This window comes from Camelus bactrianus, chromosome 5, assembly GCF_048773025.1.
Source record: "Camelus bactrianus isolate YW-2024 breed Bactrian camel chromosome 5, ASM4877302v1, whole genome shotgun sequence".
Taxonomy (NCBI): Eukaryota; Metazoa; Chordata; class Mammalia; order Artiodactyla; family Camelidae; genus Camelus; species Camelus bactrianus.
In genome coordinates this window covers 85537451-85559128 of record NC_133543.1, presented here as the reverse complement: position 1 = coordinate 85559128, position 21678 = coordinate 85537451, and the positions used below count along the sequence as shown (strand labels likewise).

The 21678-nt window shown below is 40.2% G+C and overlaps 1 protein-coding gene across 5 annotated transcripts in view; it reads left to right on the top strand.

The window, feature by feature from the left end:
- MYO1B (myosin IB) overlaps positions 1–15393 on the top strand; it is a 167654-nt gene extending 152261 nt beyond the window's left edge. For all 5 annotated transcript variants that reach the window (XM_010948705.3, XM_074364255.1, XM_074364254.1 and 2 more), the window contains 7 exons: positions 1133–1207; positions 2571–2705; positions 4589–4695; positions 7234–7366; positions 7714–7866; positions 9291–9418; positions 14076–15393. In XM_010948705.3, the coding sequence (XP_010947007.1) occupies positions 1133–1207; positions 2571–2705; positions 4589–4695; positions 7234–7366; positions 7714–7866; positions 9291–9418; positions 14076–14199 (855 nt within the window). In that variant the 3' untranslated portion in view covers positions 14200–15393. The remainder of the gene's footprint in view (positions 1–1132; positions 1208–2570; positions 2706–4588; positions 4696–7233; positions 7367–7713; positions 7867–9290; positions 9419–14075) is intronic.
- Positions 15394–21678: the final 6285 nt, after the last annotated feature.

Below are 21678 nucleotides of genomic sequence, written 5' to 3'. Positions count from 1 at the left end.
AGTCTGAATTCCTGTGTGAAGTTCGTAATTTGAAAATGGGCATATGAAACATTTGTCTACAAACTCAATTTGGTTACTAGGTTGCTAGTTTATGACCCCGAATGTATAAATATTTTGAAAATGTGCAGTTAAACCCAGGAAGCTAAAGATACAAGAAAAACATACATGATATCTGAATTACTCAAATAAGCTAATAAATTGCTGAATTCTAACTCTCCCGTTGATAGCTGGATGTTGATAAACGTTTTAAATATTTTCCCCTCAATTTCAAAATTTAACTATCATTCATTGATTTAGCAAGCACCTCGCTTATTTTATTTGTTAGACATTAGTATACAAAGTAGGGGAGGGTGTAGCTCAGTGGTAGAGTACATGCCTAGCATGTACGAGGTCCTGGGTTCAATCCCCAGTGCCGCCACTTAATAATAATAATAATAACAATAACAACAACAACAATAATAATAATAAACTGAGTACCTCCTCCCACCAACAACAACAAAAAAAAGCCAAAGTAGATACAACAATGCAGCAAGGAAGAAATAGGTAAACTAAAACTATAATATGATTATTTTAAGTGCTGTGTTAGTATTCAGTAGAAAGTTTGGTGGGAATAGGAGTGAGAGAAAAAGTAATGGGATTAAATGGAAGATAATGGTCATTCAGAAGCTTCTTTTTAAATTCTTATTTTCAGAAGCATTCAGTTCTCAGTGTGCAGCACTGAAGTCCTGTCTTCATATGCGAGGCTTTTGGAAACTGCAATATATTTCTTTAGGCATTTTTTGCCTTTTAAGAACAATTTGAAGTGAAAATTACCGTAGATAATTTTTCTCGGAATGTATTTTGATTTGTGATGGGTTTGCAGCTATGCCTGTCTCATCAGCAGGCTCTTTAAAAACTAGTTAAGAAGATTTAAAACATCAAAACATTCCGGTATTACCTTGCATCTCTTCATTTCTTTTCCTGTGACTTAAAATCCGCTGTCTCAGTACGGTCCACTTATTTTACTATATCCAGAAAGACACTTAGAAATTTACTTGTTCCGTCTGTTTTCATTTTTAATAGAGGTGTATCATCTTTGTGGGCATCTGTTGGCCACACGTTAACCTCCGCATTCTGGGGCTTCTTTTTAAAGGTTCGGAGGGAGTACAGGAAATTCTTCAGAGCCAATGCTGGAAAGAAAATTTATGAATTTACGCTTCAGAGAATTGTAAGTTTACACTTTATATGTGCATAATTCGCATTATTGGATTAACTAGTTAATAGCACCAACTCATATGTGACTTACTTGGTAGCAATTAAATCGTAACTATGACAGTTAGGATTTGTGAACTTTTTTAATTACCTCTCTTCAAATTCAGGTAGAGTGTGTCAGAAAGAGCTATTAGTGGTCTGTGCATGATTAATAAAATAGTCTTCTTTGACAGAGAGAACAGGCTGGTGAGAGTGAACCCCAAAAAGCCAGATGTAATTTTAGGTGCTGTAACAAAAACACATGGGCTATGTGGTCCAAACAATAAACATTCACTTCGCACAGTACTGGAGGCTGGGCAGCCCACAGTCAGGATGCCAGCGTGGTCTGGTTCTGAGAAGTGAGGGCCACTCCCTGGTCTCCTTGCCTGACAAAGACGAGGAGAAGCAGGCTCTTTCCTGTCTTTTCTTGTAAGGGCACTGATCCCACCCTGGGGGTTCTACCCTCACTCCCTCTTCTCAACCTCGTGACCTCCCCAAGGCCCCATCCCCTAATACCATTGCACTGGGGGTTAGGGTTTCCACAGAGGAATTGGAGGGGAATGCCAAGACCTTGATGAGCTGCTGCAAAGGCAGTTGGCAAACAAGTTAGAGGGTGGAGAAGTCAAGGAGAGTGAGGTGTGCTCCTCTCCCAGGATGGATTCCAAAGCTCTCCTCCGTCTCTCAGAGAAGTCGACGTAGTGGGGTGAGGAGCGCAAACTCTGGAGCCAGCTTGGCCACCACTTACAGGTGTGTCATCTGTAGAACAGGGGCAGTAATAGCACGGAACTCACAGAGGTACTGTGAAGATTATGACAAAGTCACGCTGTAGAGCTCTTACAGGGCCAGGCCCACGCCAGGTACTCCAGAGCCGTGCTGTCCCTGAGAACTTCCTGCAGTGACGGAAGTGTTCTGTACCCTGACGGTTCAGTAGAGTAGCCACAAGCCGCACGTAGGACTGATGAACCAGATTTTTAATTTTTTTAATTGCTTAAAATTTAAATAGAAATAGCGGCACATAGCTAGTGTGGGCTGCGTGTTAAACGTTGCAGCTCTCTCGTGTGGACTGGTGTTAGTATTAATGTTCACATTGAAATTAGTATGAGCTATTAGCGTTCGTATTCTGCTTTTCTCTTAACCATCTGGTGGTGCTCGGATTTCTCCAGCCAATATGGAGAGTAGAATAGGGACTTTCCAGAGGAGTCTTATGAACTTAAAAGTTTTATGGACTAAAACTTGCTAAATTGCACTGAAGACTGGTTTGTTTGAGTCTGGTTTATGTAAAACAATGTGCTTTCTGGTATATTTTACTCATCTGGTGTTTTCTGTCAAACCCAACACAGGTGCAAAAATACTTCTTGGAAATGAAAGCTAAGATGCCTTCCTTGTCTCCGATAGACAAGAATTGGCCACCAAGACCTTACCTATTCTTGGATTCTACTCACAAGGAGCTGAAAAGGATTTTCCATTTGTGGAGGGTAAAAAATGTCTTGTGATGTTTTCTCAGAGACGTCTTACCACGTATTTTGAGTGTCTGAGAGGTGCTAGGTAAAAGCAGAATTTTACCAGCTTTCTCCTCTGTCTCAGGGAGAATTAGTTTAAGACTTTGGAGTTTTTGAACCGTGCACTGGGCTGGACTCTCTGTGAGAATCCTAGAGCCTGAGGTGGCCTTTGGCGCCGCCTCTCCGTGGTTGGAAAGGAGAGCGTGTGGTTGCATTGTCTTTCCCTTCCAGATTCCAGTAGCTTTCAGGTGGTTCAGTTTTTGTTTTTGTCTTTCTTTTTGTTTTCATCTTTATTTGAAGAAATAACAACCAGGGGTAGAAATAATAAAATTTGAGCATCTTCATATGAATAGTAAATTCTCACAAATTGTATGATTTTACTTTCTACATAGACATACGTAGACGTACATGAGAACACACACATTGTGATGGACTTGGGGGGAAAAGCTCTAAAGTCCCCCCCAAAATTAGAGAAAATAAAACTTCCTTCTGCTTGAACTAAAGGGAAACTGAAAATCTATTTGATTTGGGCTTATATTTTGGTTCACTTAATTTTCAGTGAGAGCATAACATGTAATTTAGGTGGTGCTGAGTGTGGAGTACATGGGATGCTTGTGTAGATGTTGACTTTATTTCAGTAACGTAGTTGGTATATGGAATGCTAAGTATATATCATTCTGATAGAATGAAATCATTAGGTTGAAGGGCTCGTATTTAGTAAGTGAATGATTGATTGATGGATATGTCTCCTGGGAAACTCTTTCCTGCCCAGTACTGTAGGCTTGTTCCTTAGCAGAATCATGTATGTATAGAGAGTTATTATCACTACTCAGAGTAATGATTGGTACCAGCACACGCAACCACGTTCTATTCCCTAATATAGTGAGTTGATTTGGCAGGATTCGCCAACATCTCAATGTCCATCCCCTGCTTTGAGTCTGACATGGGAACTATTTCAGAAATAACGATCCAGCACTGCTGATGCTGGGCACCTGCCCTGCTCTCTCCCGGGCTCCTGAATCTTGTCCTTACCCCCCTTGGATTGGGGTGGAGAATGAGAGGGATAAGTGGATCCTGCAAGTGTGGGCAGCAATACTGACATTCCTTTATACGATTATGTGGGTGGTTCTCAACTGCCCCTGAACTGGGATTCTGAGAGAGTTCATCTAAAGAACCTGGTCCTGCACCTCCCACCACCCATTGCCTCCTTTTAGTGCAATCTCAGTATTGAGGTGAATGGGAGATTTCTTGGGTCCCATGTCCACATCATAAAATGGTAATGGGGGATTCGGAGCAGTGCTTTCCAAACTGTAGGTCAAAGCATATTTGTGGGTCATGAAATCAGTTTTGAGATTACTACCAACATGTTACAGTGAAATACAGTAGAACAGAAAATAACGGAATACATGATGTGCAAAAAGGATAAGCATTGTTTGTGACACTTCTATGTCAGTTGTCTACGTGTGTGGATGTAGGTGTGTGCACTGGGTTGTGATGTACCATGTCTATCCCACTGTGAGTCTCTGAAAGAGTGTGATAGCTCAGGACTAAGGATGTCCTGGGGCTGAGATCACAGCGGGAGGAAACCGTATTCCCAGGAGGCCCAGGCCAGCGAGGCCCTTGTATGTTTTGAAGAAGCATCACAAATTCTGCAACAAAAACAATAGTTTTTATAACATTTTCCAAGACCAGCCTTTTAAAACTCAGGAAGGAAAAGTGCTTTTGGCCTTTTAAATGAATATTTAATACACAGTTACTCCTATTCTTACTGCTGTTAAATTTGCTTAGCACATTTAAGGATGAGTTATGATTTATTTATATGAGTGACGTCTGTTTTCTCCCCTTTTCTTATCTCACAGTGTAAAAAATACAGGGACCAATTCACCGACCAACAGAAACTTATTTATGAAGAGAAACTAGAAGCCAGCGAACTCTTCAAAGACAAGAAGGCCTTATACCCATCTAGGTATTATGGTTTTGCTTTTACCTGTGTAGGTCTCTTCTAGTAGAGTTTGATTTTAGTAATACACAGATTTTTCATTTCATGAATTATTTTATGATCAGCTGGATGTGAACGTAACACCCTTGAGCCACGGCTTCCGTAGCACACGTATAGAAATGAGATCATCTGTATTGGCTTTACCCCATTGGCATTAGCCTGAATGCTTCCTCCATAATTAGAAGTCGCCATTTAAAATAAAAACCATTTAGGCTATTAAGATAAATTTACATTGTAGATTCCCATGCGGTCTCCGTAGTTCCATGGAGACTGGCTGGTTTCCAATCTTCCTACTTTAATGGCTGGGTCAGACTCTCCTGTGTAAGGTAAATGAAAAGAATGAGCCAGTCTCACTTGCCGAGTGGTGCCTACGCACTGGCCTGTGGTGGCCTCTGGTGTCCTAACTCGCTGGGCATGACTCCCCTGGCCTCTGCAGCAAGTTCATTTCCTTTCTCGTAGACACCAAGTACTCAGTAAAAGAAGGAACAGCAATTGCAAATTTGCCAACTGAAGCTCTTGGAAAACACTGCTTATTGGAATAGTCTTATATAATATCTCCCAAGTTTATCATTTCCCCCCAGAATTCCTCTCCCCTTTTCATCTGGTGTTTATAGAAAAGCAGCTTGTACAATTTAAAGCCAAATCTGTAACAACTTTTAGCTTTTCCTATAGAATAGCATAGAAATAAAAATGCATTATATGCTAAGTATATGTATCACGTGTGTGTATATTCTCTATGTCTTTACACACATTTGAAAGCTCTTCCTTTTAAAGGTTTAAGTGGACATAAGTTGCCAGACTCATTTGCTTTAGATATTTTTTTTAATTGAAATATTGTTGATTTACAATATGTTAGTTTCTGGGGTACAGCATAGTGATTCCATTATACACTTATATTCTTTTCCATTATAGGTTATTATAAGGTGTTGGATATAATTCCCTGTATTATACAGTAGGACTTGTTTTTTATCTACTTTAGATATAGTAGTTTGTATCTGCAAATCTCAAACTCCTAATTTATCCCTCCCCACTGCCCTCTTTTCCTTCAGTAACCATAAGTTTGTTTCCTATGTCTGTGAGTCCGTTTCTGTTTTGTAAATGAGTTTATTTCTGCGATTTTTTTAGATTCCACAATGACACAGCTTCTTTGGTCAGCTGATTTGGCTACTTGCACACCCCCCCAAATCAAAGACAATGAATAAATCCAGCGTTGTCCAAAGTGCCTGCAAATTACAGGAAATTATCTGTATGCTTTCTCTAGCAACTTATTTCATTCATCTTTTTCTTTCTTTATCTTTAAATTGTTTAGTAACCTTCTTAATTAACATTCCTAGTGGATGACTCTTTGGAAGCTGGAGGGAAGGAAAAAAATGCATTTTTGAAGAAACAAATTCAAAGGCTGTTAGCACTTTGTATTCTCAAAAACATGTTTGAATATGAACAACCACCAAAAAATGTTAACATCAGGCCAAGTCCTTTTGGGGTAGTTTTAATGGTTTTCTGGGATGGTGGCGTGCCCACCCTCCAGCACTGAGAGGTGGAATCACCTCCTCCCCCTGCTGTGTGAAGCGACAGCAGTTAGGGGTGCCGGCCTTTTCTGTCCTGGGAGCTGTGTAACGCTGACCACCTACGTGGATTTTCTCCCCTGATCCTCCACCCACAACACAAACGTTTAAAGTTGTATTTGCAAATTGCCAGAGCCTTACAGCTCAAAGTGAAGCTGCATTTTTTTTTCCTTGGTGTCTTTGAAGAAGCTGCCCTGAGTGTCACCCAACAAGTCTTGAGGGAAATCAACATCTCAGTGCTGTGTGCACATGCGTGCCACTTGCAAGAAGTGGTCTGTTTAGAAGAAAACTGTTCTGATTCTGAATGTTGGCCTCGGCCACCTCTGTCCGCTTTAGGGGCATATCCTAAGAGGAGAGAGGCCTGATTCTTCTTTCATGTATTACCTACTTGTAAGGAGCCAGAGTTACATGGTAGTATTAAGCGCTCTATAGTTTTCTTCTAAAGTGAGTAGTCTAGTCTGTTCTTCTCCAGAAAGCCTATTGGTTTTCTTACTCACTGTGAGAAAATGAAAATTTTCTTTGGAGCAGGTGATGGCGATGATTCGTGCTCTTTTTACCATTGCTACGTATTGTTTAGAGGCATTAGTGCATCCTGTGTAGGCAGCTGTTAACTTTTTAACAATGGATTAGAAGGAATTGCTCTTCCTTCTCATGAGACCATGCACATGGCTGCCCCTGTGAGTGATTTCTGTCTTGGTTGTTCCATGGGATAAGCTTTCTGTCAAAGTCCTACCAACCAAATGCCATGATCACATCAAAAATGTATTTGAAATATGTTTATGCAAGTAAAGTGTACACAATTTATAAAATACATCAACTTTTTTGAAGTTGTCCCTCTTCAGAATCCATTGACCTGTTGTTACCTTCTTCCAGTAGTACTTCCATTTGAAACCATTTCTAATGGGAGGGATTTTTTTTTTTTTTTTTTTTTTTTTTTTAGTGTTGGGCAACCATTCCAAGGGCCTTACCTGGAAATCAACAAGAATCCCAAGTATAAGAAACTCAAAGATGCCATTGAAGAAAAGATTATCATCGCTGAAGTTGTGAACAAAATTAACCGTGCTAATGGGAAGGTAAGAACGCCAGCCCTGAAGACCTATAGGAAGTGTTTATCGCTTGGGACAGTTTTCTGAATGTTAAAATTTGCATTTCATATTCCCAGCAGAGTTACTGTGAAGGTAACTATTTTCTCTTTATCTTTAAGCTTACATGGAATTTTGCTTGTTCTCTGAAATTTTTGCAGATTAAATAGGTTATCTATGTTCTTTGGTGTATTCTTGGTTAGCACAGGCATTCATGCTGAAAAAGATTGGAATAAAATGTGCATTTCTACAAAGAACTAATGCTTTAAATGCATGGACCATTTAGGGGTATTTTGATCATTGGTTTTATATCCTTGTTTTGTTTTGTTTTGTTGTAGAGTACATCCCGGATTTTCCTCTTAACAAATAACAACCTCCTTCTTGCTGATCAAAAGTCTGGACAGATCAAGTCAGAGGTTCCCCTGGTGGACGTGACCAAAGTATCGATGAGCTCACAAAACGATGGCTTCTTTGCCGTCCACCTCAAAGAGGTAAAGCTTCAACTGTTGATTTGACTGAAAGATTTCTGTGTTTGTCCAGTCTCTCAGCCATTGATTTAAGGTGTTCCACATCTGAATAATCCTATTACTTGAAGTTTATGTATCCTTCTTAATTGATCTGCAGATCTGGGCTGTACCTACTCCTATGTAAAATCTCAGACTTGGTTTTGCAATAATCGAATAAGATGGATGACTTTTATTGACTTGTTCACTTATGTTCTAATCTCACTGAGTAGCTTTTGTTTACACTTGCCATGATATGCATTATTTTAAGACTAAAGAATAGAAATATCAAGACATTTAAAATTATGCTTCCTTCTGTTGTTTCTTCTATGTACTGACTTAGTAAATGTCTTCTTGTTCATCATTCATTTGGGGGTTTCTAATTAAAGGATGCAACTGTAGTAAAACAACTGCCTAATAATTTTGACCTAAAGAAATTTTAATGTCAGCTTAGCCAGGACCTCCTGACTTGAGTGGAGTTGTTAAGAGTGTAGGCTCAGTGGTTGGTGTCACTAACTTTATGATGACCTTGGCCAAGTCATTTAACTTTAATATGCCTGCCTAATGTTTCTTCTTTTAAAATGGGGAGAATAACAGTACCTACTTCATAGTGTTGTTAAAGAGATTAAATGAAACAGTATGTAAAGTGCTTAGCACAATAACAGTCACTGAAGAAGCAGATGTCAGCAATTATCACATAGAGGGACATGACCTGGCTAATAGATAGTAGCCCATTTAAAATTAGTTCAGCCTTCTTTCCCCGTGTGGGAAGCATATCAAATCCTAGGATAGTCATTCTGAGCCTCGATTACATATTAAAATATGCCAGTGCCGAAGCCGTTGCCCCAGTCCAGCCAAGTCAGAGTTTCTTGAAATAGGGCCCAAACAGCCCATGTTTTGAAAGCTCCCTACATGAGTCCCTTGTGCAGCTAAGGTTCAGAGCTGCTGCCCTAGGATATTTGTTCGAAGTGTTGTTGTTGTTCTTACTTTTTTTTAACCAAGTCACGGAGGAGTTTTTAAAACAGCCCTTTCAGAATGAGTTATAGTTTAGGTCAGAGCTTCTCAAACCTGAATGTGCAAACAGATCACCCAGGGGGCTTGTTGGGGATTCGCGTGCGGTGGGCCTGCGGCAGGGCCCGAGCACCTGCTTTTCTAACAAGCTCCCAGGTGATGCTGAAGGTGCTTCTGGTCTATCGACCAGCTCTGGGTAGCACGGGGTTAGGTCACCTTACTAAAGTGCTCTGAGCAACTTGGAAGAAATACTGTTTTTGTTATTAATGCTTGCTGGGGAGAATGGACTCCAGTAGCTGATATTTTGAAGGGACTGTAAATATGTACTCAGCCAAACCTGTAAACAGGTACCTCCGAGCTGTGTTTAATTATGATGGCCTGACTCTTGTCTGTCCTTTCAGGGCTCTGAAGCAGCTAGTAAAGGAGACTTCCTCCTCAGCAGTGATCACCTGATTGAAATGGCCACCAAGCTCTATCGGACGACCCTCAGCCAAACCAAACAGAAGCTCAATATTGAAATTTCTGATGAGTATGTTCCTGAATTGTTTGAATATGCCTTTTCACTTTCAGCTTTATTATTTTAGTTGAGCGATAGGATCTCATTCACTTTTACAACTACTAACTACTAAGTACCGAATGTGCGTCTGGCCTGTGTTCTGGTGATGGATGAGTGATGCTGACCAAGTCCCCACTTTCCCGTACCTGACATCCTTGTGGAGGAGACAGATAGGCACAAACGAAATAATAAACAGGTGACATGACTGGTTAGTGACAAGTGCTTGTGGAGGACAAGAAACAGGTTAAAGGTCAGACGGTGCTATTTTTGATAGAGTGGGGACGCCTCTCTGATGTGGTGACACTTGAAATCTAGGGAGATGCCTGCTGGGTGAGGCAGCCGGTGCAGAGGCCCTGAGGCAGGAGTGAATGTGGTGCTGGAGTGAAGTGCTGGGGAAGGACCCTGGAGCGAGAGGCTGAGGGACCCGGCCGTGGAGAGCTTGGTAGCTGAGGTCCAGAGCTGAGATTTTACTGAGGCTGATGGAAAGCCATTATAGGTTTTGAGCAGGAGCGTGGCATGATCTGATTTCTGATTTTCAAAGATTGCTCTGGCTGCAGGGTGGAAAATAACTAGGGAGGCAAGAGTGAAAATAGTTATGAATCTCCCTGAGCTGTCGAGGGTGAGGACGAGGAGGCGTAGGCTGGGGTGTGAGTGGGAGGCAGTGAGAAGTTGTCAGATTCTGAAGGTAATTTGAAGGAAAACAAGAGAACCTGTTAACAGATTGGGCATTAGGTTTGGAGCCTGAGCCCAAATGGTACCATTTACTGAAGTAGTTGACACTGAAGAAAGAGGGGTTTGGGGGTGACTGGGTGGGATGGAATCAAGAGTGCCATTTCTGGATGTGTTATATTTGAGGTCCCTTTTTTCACATATAAACTGGAATTATAGAATAAGCATTCCGTGTTGACAAGGGTTCGCTAGTGCCAACACTACTAGAAATTTGAAATTTGCTTTTTCTGCTTCACATTAGGGCTCTAATTACAGACATATTATTTGCATGCAGGTTGGAGCACCCCCTGTATTTGTTACATCTATCAATATGAGATCATTTGAATGAATTTTCATTACTATGTTGATTGATACTTACTTGATTACTTTTTCAATAGAGTGTTTACTATCTGCTTACATACTTCCTTGCGTGTGAAGATTTGCATCACCTTATTGCTCAAGAAATCATTTTATTTTCTAATTAAGATTTTGCCAGCCTGTTCTGTTTCAACTCTTTCTAAAAGTCTTGCTAAATAAATTCATACCCTCTCCTGTCCCTTTGTAAGCCAAGCTAACTCTCTTGATGTGTTAGGATTTATAGACTAGGAGGTTCGTGGTTTATTCTCATGTACGCTAAGAACGCAGTTTAGATCTTGGGGGCAGGGTTGGCCTTTATGTATATTCTACTTTGGAAATTGCAATTTAGACAAAATAACTTTCCTTATTACTGAGTTCTTTCTCATAAGACAAAGAATATTAAGAAAAAAGAGAATGGCTTATTGGGTTCCAGTCAGTTAAGGTTTTAACCTCTTAGGGCTGTTAGATCTTTAAACTCCCTTTAGTTGAAATTTTTCATGACTGGGGAAGCTAGGCTTCTGTTTTGGCGGGACTGGTAATTCCCACTCATCGTGGAAAGGGAATGTGTACTCCAGATGCAGAAGCTCCTTGGTGTATGGATGAAGCAGCCTTGCAGTTGGTCCACTGCATTAGTAAGACCATCTTTACAGAGAAGGTCACACCAACATCCAGGCCACAAAGGATTGCTGCCTTTAAGCATCTCCCAGATTGGTGTTCTGAGAGCACTGCCTTTGCGGGCTGTTAGCAGTGATGGGCTGTGAAGAAAGTGTTCTCTGGTGGAAATGTCTAGTCCTTTTTTACAGCACTTCCCAGAGCCTCTTGCCGCCCAGTATATCTCTCCTGAGCAGCTTTTGGGGGATGCTGTGTGCTGTATCAGCCACAGAACCCCACCAGCGGCTCTCAAGGTTCTGTTCAAGGCACACGGTCTCAGAACACTGATGGGGATTGTTTGCTTCTGGGCCGCAGGGACACTGCCTTGTCACAGAAGAAGAGGGTGTGATGTTTTATTAGACGTGTAAGCTTTTGGTCAACATGCTTGTCTGAGTAAAGATTCTGTGTGGCCACGTGATGAAAACAAACATTTAGGAGCATGATAAACCAGCCCATAACACCTTTCCTTCTCCTATTCCTAATTACTAGTTGGGCCTATGAAAACAAAGTAGCTGATGGAACCTGGCGTGCACCGTGGTCCCTGCCCCAGCAGCACAGAAAGCTCCGGTGCAGAGCAGTCCTCCCTTGTGGCCTCTGTCTCGTAATCTCTGGGCAGTCTTACCCAGGGGTTCTACTCTTTTTTGGAGATCATGTTAAATTTAAACAAAGTTTTTTACAGTCACAGGCACCCCTGATGTATTTTTGCTGACTGTACAAACCAGTGTTGTAAACAGCATGCAGTTCAGTGACCAAAACCTTCCTCAGTGCACCCTTTTCAGAAGTGGAAGAAGTTATCCTGACAAACCCAGTCTCCAGAATCGTTATGGATGAGCTGGATGTCAGTTTATAGGAGGAGAGTCAGAGGCCTGTATCACCCTCAGAATGGTTTTAACCTGCGCATGTAGAAGTGGGAATTGGATTCACTGACTCATCTGCCTTGTAATCCCCAGTCCATAAACTCCCAAATTGTTCTATCTGCAAATAGGTTGCATTTTAAGGGTAACCTTAGATAAGATCTATAGTATTCCTAAAAATGAATCTATAGTGTTGAAATCTAAAGTGAGTTTTTCTATTAACTATTTTAAATATACATGTGTATATATGTACATGTGTATACATGCAGGTGTAATACACACACACACACGTGTATCTTTTAAGTTACACGGTTGTTTTTCTGAATATTTTAACCAAACAACCTGTGTCCCTTTTGCTCTGGAGCTCGAACTGGTAGTGATGCTGTGAAGTGATGCGTTCGACAGTATTGTTTGCTGCAGGAGGGTTCTCGGATCCTCCGTGTCTTTACTGTGGGCCATGCTTCGGTTTTCTCTTCTTGGAAATAGAGATAAGTAATAGTGCTTACCTCATAGGATTGTTTTAAAGTTGAGTTAATATATGTAACTTACTAAGAAGGACATAGTGCGTGGTGAGTTCCCAACAAGGTTTAGTTACTGTTACTTCTAGAGTGAATCACGGTCATGAATTGTGGATGTGGAGACAGCATATGCTAAAGTTATTGGGGAAGGAGCTCCCTGTACATTTATTACAATACAAGTGGCTTTTAAAAATGAAAATATAACAATATTTGATTTTTTAAATGTATGTATGTAGGTTGAACTTGATTTTTTTTTTCCTTTGAGGCCCATAGATATGAGTGTATACGCCGGAGAGAGATCTCAGGCGAAGGGAACTGTAGCTCCTTTTTTCAGTACTTACAAGTAGGAGAGCAGTAGCCCATTTAAAAGCTCAGAAGTACCACCAGTACGTACAAGCTTCTGTGTCACATTTCACTCCAGTGATGTGTTTGCAAAATGTGGGCTCCTTGGACCTTGAAACGGAGACTAAAGCACACAGAGCAGAGCTGTTGTCATGGAGGCCAGTGAGCATGTGCTCTGTCATGGTGTTTAGAGTGACTCACTGAGTTACATGCTGGCAACTCATTAAAGAGTTCCCTGGGAAACATTCTGAAAACATGGTAACATTATACTGATTCTGATGGTGGAAAGGAAAGAGTCCTGGCCTTGAGCTGGGAAAGCCTCAGTTCTGGTCCAGCCCTGCTGCTCTCACGCTGCCCCGGTGATGCCGTCTTTGAGGGCAGAGACCTCACTCATTTTATACATCCGAGTGGCCCTCGCGGCGCCCAGTCAAGGGGGAAGCCAGTCACGTGTTTGTTGTAGGAAGGTGTGACAAACACTCTGTGGACGAGCACCTGACTGCTGATGGTCTGTGAAAGGAAAGGTTTGAACTAGAATGTGGGTTCCCAGAGTGTGTTACATGTACCACTAGGAGAAGGGGAGGCTTTAGGTGTACACGCATAGACTTTTACAGTTTTTATATATTTAAATGGATATTAAAAATATAACTGGCAGATCAGACTCATGATGTCATCATTTTTATTCCGTAGGTCGCAGCTATTTTGAAATACATTTATTTAGGCTAGAAGTAACTATTAGCATAGTTTGTGGATATGAAAAAATGTGTAGGACGTATGTAAATAACCAGTGGTGTTTGAAAACTATAGTCTGGAATGCCTCTAGACCCCTTTTCTGAAATTCTGTATTTCATTTTCTTAGTTTGTTAATCATTTAATATTTTGGCTATGCAGAAATGGAGGCACATGGGAAAATAGCATGGTGGTCTTTCCACTTGAAATGTGGACATAATTATTCCTTAGCCCTTCTTACCATATAGGAATATGATGAGCTAATGAACTTGAGCTTACTTAGGCCTAAATGGTAGCCGCTGGAAGCAAAATGCAGTGTGATACCTGATGGTATGATCCTGTGTCTAGAAGGGCTGATGGAGAAGGGGAGTGAATACTTGTCGAGGTAAATAAACATCCATTAACAAAAGTCAGCGTTCGTGCAATCATCAGCTGCTTTGGGTGTGCTTTTCAATTTGTCTTCTTTCCTCCTAGGTTCCTGGTGCAGTTCAGACAGGACAAAGTATGCGTGAAGTTTATTCAGGGCAACCAGAAAAATGGGAGTGTCCCCACGTGCAAACGAAAAAACAACCGTCTCCTTGAAGTCGCTGTCCCTTAACTGGCGCCTCCTCTCTGCTTCATGGACTTGTTTCTTTGTAATAGTGCAATTTGGTTTGGTTTTGTTCGGGGTTCATTGTACGTTTGGGAATTGCCGAAGGCTAATACTGTTAGAGTCCCTTGGCAAAATAAAAATATTTGACTAATCAGTTTTTATTATTGAAATAGTTTTAACCCTTAAACTACATATTCTGTCCTGGGACAGGGTTGTAGAAACTAACAGTATCTAAGCCATGTCCTTTCGTGTTCTTTGTTTAGTCATTATGTTAGATCTGTGTACCCTAAAGCAACGTATTACTCATAAATCATTAATAACTCTAAGTATAGGAAACGGTCTTAAAAGATAGTGCATTTATTCATCCACTATTTATTGAATGCCTGCTCTGTGCTAGGCACTGTCCTAGGTGATATGAAAACTTATTAGGAACCTTTTTGTTTGTTTCAAAGCCATTGCGTTCAGGCTGGTTTGTGCTGGCTTTACCAGGGCTAAGAGAGTTTGAAAATGTTGAGACCAAAACAGAAACTGCTGATGACGGACAGCATCATTAGGAACCCTGTAGTGTGGTCTTTAACAATATGTACTTCAAGAAGGGCTGGTCCTAGGAAGTAGAAATATACGACGGTAAAGTGCCTCTACACGTGGTTCCTATTTGAAAAGAGAAAACTTGACATTTGAACAGGACTTTTAATTTGTTTGGATCTTTTGTAATTGCTTTTAACAGTGGAAAACAGTCGTTCTTATTTTAGAAAACAAGACAGAAGCAGATCCAGTAAGATTATATTTTCCTGTTCCTGGTAAACATACATGATCCTAGATATGCTAATATCTGCAGAGTGTTGTTTTCACCCAAATTCGAGTATTTTAGACAGCTGATACAGTGTAGGGCTGAAAGCCTTTCAGAGAGTGGCAAGAGTTCTGTATGATGTGCAATAAACATCCGAGATCTTTTTTGAAAGTTTTATTTATAATATACACTTTGTATGCGAGAGGTGATTAGTACAGGATGCGTATTTTAGTCAAGGATCAAAATGGTTTGTGTTAATTTACAGGACTTCCCTCTGTCCCCTAAATTTACAATCAGGATTCATTTTGGAAACTACATTTTAAACTTTGAAATCAAACTGTTTCTTATTTGGGAAGATAATGTATATACATTGGTATGTTAAATAATAAAACTGTTCTAATTTGGTGCCATTTCCTGGATCACAACTGTATTTTTGTATTTCAAGCTATTTTCTTATGTTGTGTGTCAATGTATTGTCCCACGGAAAGGCTTCACAATCCAGACATTGTATGTTCTCTGTGTAACTGAATTTCACTTAGCTTTTATAAATCAGAAACATTCATTGAAAGTATTTTCTGGGGATTTTCTTTTAATTTTTGAACTTAAAAAATTGCTCCCATAAAGAAATTCTCAGAAGCCTTTGTGTTTACTGGTTCGGGTAGAGGATATAATTACTTTCTTTCTGTCTTCTCCAACATGGATCTGAAGTGGTAAGACTGATGATTCCTGAAATAGGTGAGTAGAACTTTGGAACTGAGAGGTGTTTTGTTTTGTTTTGTTTTTTAATGTTTTTTAAAATATGTAATGTATTCACATTGTTCAACATACAAATAAATATAAAAAGATACATAATACAAATTCTCCATCCCATCAGTCACCCAGCTGCTCAGTTCCTCTGCTCCTCCCTAAAATTAACCATTGTTTTCAGTTGGTTTTACATTATTTTCTATATATGTTTACAAGAGCAAATAAAATAAGAGATCCTTACCTTCCTCCTGCTTTAGTTGACAAAAACTAATGTGTTATAGATACCTGTTCTTTACTTTGCCTTTTTCAGTCTCCATTCTTTTTACAGTGGTGCAGTCTCCTGTTGTGTGACGCACTGTAGTGTATTTATCAGGTCCCCTACTGATCATCACTGGTTGTTTCTTGAATGGAAGTTTAAGGCCAGGATGGAGAAGACCAGTATTCCATGGGTCTACTTATTAAATTTTCCCAAATGTTATTTTTCATGATTGTTCCTTATGATGATTAGCAATAATAACAATTAGCAACAATATATAGAGAAACCATTTCATCTCAAACTTTGTAGTAGGTGTTCTTCAAAGATTTGAAAACATCTCTACCAAGTAGTTTTAAATGAGAGTATTTTTGTATCTACATCCATCAATTATAGTCTTGGCTATAAATGAGATCTTCAATAATTTCTGGTCATGAAATTCACTCTAGGTGGGTTGTGAATTTACTTGGTAGAATTTATTTTTTGGACTTGAGCAAGAAAGCTTCCTTATGTACCAGGGTGACGTTTGCCTCCTTCGAGTTTCCTAAATCAAGCCAGCCATCCGTGAACAACACAGCTGGAAGTGAGAGTGCTTAGTGCTTTGAATGTCTGTAGTGATGCCTCCTTTCTTTTCCATAGGGAGCAGGCTGCTGGCTAAGGAACAGGTAATTGCTGAGATCAATTATTTAGAGATTTTCACCTTAGAAGTCAGATATTTAACCCTGGTTCTCAATCCTGAGTTTAGAATTAACTACCCCTAAGAGGAACCTAAACCATGTTTTTGTTGGAAGCCCCTTACATTCACCAGTGGGGAAAGCAGTGATACCTTGACCACACTGAAAATGAGGAGAGAGCCGCCACGGTCCTAGTGACCCTGTCTAGAGCAGTGTTTCCTAAAATGTGACCAAGTCAGCCTGAGTCAAAATCATAAGTAAAGCTTGTTTTAAAAACAAAACAAAACAAAACAAAACAAAAAAAACAAACCCATGCAGATTCCTGGGCTATATTCCTTCCCAACTGACTCAGAATTTCCAAAATAGAGTTTGAAAGTAGGCACTTTAAAGAAAATTTCTAAGTGATGAGGCACATGAAAGTTTGAGAACACCAAGACAAAATGAAGAGCTCCTCTGCAGTTAGACCCAGCCACCTGTCTTACCAGATGATTCTTATCACACCCAGGGGGATCAGGGCTGGCCTAGAGCATCCCTGTGGCTAAGCCCGGTGTTGTCAGCTGAGCTTTCGGCGCTGCCCACCCACCCCCATGCCTGAGTAGAGGTTACTGACCAGCTGTAGCATTGCCCTGTTATAGCAGGTAGGCATCCAGTACTTCTGTACATTTGGGTTTCTGTCACTGTCCTGCAGTGGCAAATTAAAGCATTGGTGACACTCCAGATTTCCTGTGTACCCTGGCCACACCACCAAAACTGTTCCCAACTACCACTTAGGTGCCCAGCTCCTGAAGTTACTTGTAGATGTTGGTGCTTGAAGAAGTAGCCAGGTAATGAGGACCAAACATCCAACCATGGTAGTTGTCAAGTTTGAGATGCAGTTGACATAGTTACTCTTTCTTGACATTAACATCCATCTACCAGGGAGCAAGAAAGGAACATGGGAAAGTTACTGTCTAAAAGACTGGTTACAGTTTTCTATTTCACCCTCTTGGAGTAATAACTTGGACCCAGGACTCAGACGTAAGACCTTCAGCTGTAGTATGAATACCTTTGCTCGTACCCCAGGGTGTGTCTGTGACGGCAAAGCACCAGGGCCAAGGGTTCTGAGAATCATAGACACATCCTTAGTGTTGAGGATTTGGCTGAAATCTAAGAGAATAAGCAGTTTTATTATCATGCCATTTCAATTAATATGCTGAATGAGAGAGCACTCAAGTTCATATAATTGAGTATAATTATGATAATTACAGCATAGTTTAAGATTCTCTGAGGCTAAATATAATAGACAACAGCATTTTTTTTCTTATATGCTATTTTTCATGGACTAGGTAAGGTAATTTAGGTTTTAAGAGTAAAAAGCACTTTTTGAAAAATGGTGTATATTGCTGGGGAAGGATTTAATAAATCCCATAATAGTCTATTATATCAGGTTTTTACCAGAAGACATTGTAGTAAGAGCCTTTGTTTTTAAGCTGGGCATTGATTCTCTATTAACACTACAGCACTCACATTCAGGAAAACGATTAAATGCAGCAGGAGAGGAAGGGACGAGAACGGATGACCATAGTCTCGCTCTTCTTTCCTCCCGGTGGGGAAAGCAGCTGTGGGTTTTCATTGTCCATCTGAAGATTCAATGTTGAGGAGTCAACACACCATCGTTGGAGGGGCTCTTTCTTTGGATCTCACTAACGATTCCACGTCTGTGCTCCTTCATCCTCAGGGTTTGCTTAGCTAAACCCTAGGAAGCCACGGCCTGGGCGAGCTGGCATTTGCTTTCTGGTCTCGTCAGCCTCTGTTCCAATAGACACTCAGTAGAAAATTAATCATTTTTGAGTTGTTTTCTTCCAAATCTTGGAATCGTTTGTTTCATTCTCTTTGGTTTGAAGATCATTTTCAAAATCTGGAGTTCATCACAGTACAGTGTAAACCACAATCTCTTCTTCATTACTTTTTTTTTTTTTTTTTTTTTTTGCTGCATGGTGGCCAGATCCCCTCTGCTGAGTTTCATAAAATTCAACAAAAATCTAACTTTGTAGGAAAATAGTCTCAGCTTCTCAGCGTTTAAGGAGGAAACTGGGAACAGGATTTAGTTCCATATTCACCAAAAGGCCTGGCAGTACTGAGAGAAATAATTATCATTTCACTTAGTTTTCTGATGTTTTTTTCAGTCTAGCTTTCAGATATGATTGACACTTTTACATGTACAGCATAGTGAGTTGCTATATGTGTGTAGTAGGAAATGAGTATCACAATAAATTTAGTTAACATTCATCCCCTCTCATAGTTGTTTTTTCTTGGGAGAAGAACTTTTAAAAGTACTTTCTTAGGTCGTTTTCGCTTATACCCCATCCCAGTTCTTTTCAGTATTGGTCATCTGCTTACCATCTTTTGGGAAGTGCCTGTTCAAGTCTTTTGCCTTGTTTTTTCTGTTGTGGTTGTCTTTCTTTTTGGTTTGCAGTTGTATTTAGGATAAGAGACCTTTATCAGATCTGTGTGTGGTCTGTATCTTCTCCCAGTCTGGTTTCCTTGTTACTCTCTTACTGGTGTCTTTTGATGAAGACATTCCATTGTAGTGTAATCCACTTTACCAGTTCTTTCCCTTATGGTTGGTACTTTTAGTTTCTTGTTTGTAAAATATTTGTTTACCCAAGGTTAGGAGTATGTTTGCCTATGATTTCTTTTAGGAGCTTTGTTGTTTTACCTTTCACAGTTAGTTCTTTGGTCTACTGGAATTTATTTTTTGTTTTGTGTTTGAATGGCATAAAGTAGGGAGTGAAGATTCTTTTCTTTTTTCCCCATATGGGCCCCCAGTGGACCTGGTGCCTTTTATTGAAAAGGCCACCTTTGCCCCTCTATTCTGGTACAGTGATGATGCACCTATGTGTCAGTACTGAACTGTGTGCATCATTACAGCTTTGTGACACGTTGGCATAATCATGTTGAAGTACAATCCATAACTCTCCGAAGTCCTATGCTCTTGTGATAGGAGAGGGAAAAGCATTAAAACGAATAAATACATACTTCCAGGTAGTTGGAGTAGAGGTAGTTGACTGGGATTCTAAAATAAGCCCTAAACATGAAATAAGCCCTTTTCTTTAGCCACAGGGATTGTGCATGGAGTTCCTAATGGGATCATATGGGGAAAGTAGTAAATGTTTCCTTGGAGTAAATTAACAGCTTCTCATTTTATGTGATACTTTGGTTTTCCATTAACTCAGTGTTTCCTATCCATATCACCATCATCCTCAGTTATAATTTTCCATAATCTTCATAAAATTACCATAGAAGTGCATGGGAATATTTTCTTTCATTTTAGGTTAAGACTGCCTGTCTCCCAGATTCAGTCCTTTGGTGGTGGATAGTGAGCAACTTCCGCGGGTTTTTCTAACTCTTTAACAGTCTTTCTTACCTTATGTGATAACTGTAGGTGAGGCCACATGGTGCTACAGAGGTGGAGTCCACATCTTTGGCTCTTTTTGTACTTTTTTAATTAAAAAAATGATTTTTCTAAATAATTTCCTAGTAATCAGCCAATCCATTCTCTTGGATGCAGTTCTGAGCGAGTTAAATTCAGAACTGCCTAACTGCCTAAAATCAAAAATGATCACTGCAAACGCAGCTCCTTCCTGAAGTTGAGATTTTAATTAACAGAGAGGACCAGTAAAGGCGTGTGCATTTTTTTTTCTTTTTTTCATGAGGGGAAAATTGTAGGCAAAGGAAAACATGTTTAATATTGATTGTTATGTGCAACAGTAATTATCAATGTCTTGGAAAGGTACATGTGCCTGTAAGTCAGCTAGGAAAGAGGTTTGTCTGAGTCTAAGCTCATACACAGAAGGAAGAGGGATGGAGTTGTTGAGGCATCGCAGAGCAGAAAATTAAAATGTTCTTCCATTTAGAAACCTGGAAGTAGTCCTTCAGCTACAAACTCTCCTTTGTTTATTCAGTAATATACTGTATATGGTAATATTGCCATTCTCTTGACTCTCAAGTCCTAATGTCTAAGCGGGGACAGTGTCATATTTAAGCAGGGTAATCATCAGACTCGTTTTCCCTGTTAGACCCCCTAAAAATGACCTGAAATGGATTTTCTAAAATTTGAAGACAACTTTTAGGATAGACGCTCATGGAAGAAAGGACTGTGTCTCTTAAACAGGACTCAGGACTGTTTCATTCAAATGAAACTACCTAATCCTTCCCGATGGGGGAAATCAGTAATTTTCTATTCAGATAGCCAAGCTAGCATTTTTGAGATTCAAGTCCAAAAAGGGCTTGACAAGTTTAATGCTGCCCAAGCATACCATTTACGCAGGAGGGGAGAAAACTTATTTCTATCTGAGCACTATTTTATAGGATTGGGGTGACTATAAACAAAAATGAAAGATGTTCATAGGTATCTTTTTGTTGGAAAACACCTTCACTTTACTATAGCTTTGAATACAAATGGGGCAGACGTTCTTGCCCTGAGTGTTGTTATGGACAGACTTAGCACAAATTAAGGTGAGGACCCGGGAAATGTCAGTAATTGGACTCTAGACTTTCTGATCATCTCGGAGGCTGTCTGGTTAACAGCTGTCTTTACTTTCTTGCACAAGTCAGACTTGGATCTGAAAAAGAAATGGGATCCGGTAACATTAAAGGAAAAGCACTTGGGAGCTGTCGCTAAAAGATTATAAGAAGGGAAGGAAATCCACCCACCAATTTGTTCTTTCCACTAGAAAAAAATCCCCACAGATGAAGCTGCCATGCGGCGTCTTGAACTGCCCCCAAACCACACCAGACTCACAAAGTTTGTTTGAAAGAATTTATTTCAAAAGAGTGGTTTGATACGGATAGATGCAGATCGCTGTCCAGAGATGCCATTTCTGATGGGCACATGTGGCTAATTAGGAAGACTGGTACAAGGCTGCTCCAAAGTCACCGTTGGTCACATGGTTGCCGCTTACCTCCCAAACAAACCCATCTTTGAAGACTTCATCCTTGGGGCGACCCCTTCAGGACTTCATTATACAGTTGACCCTTGA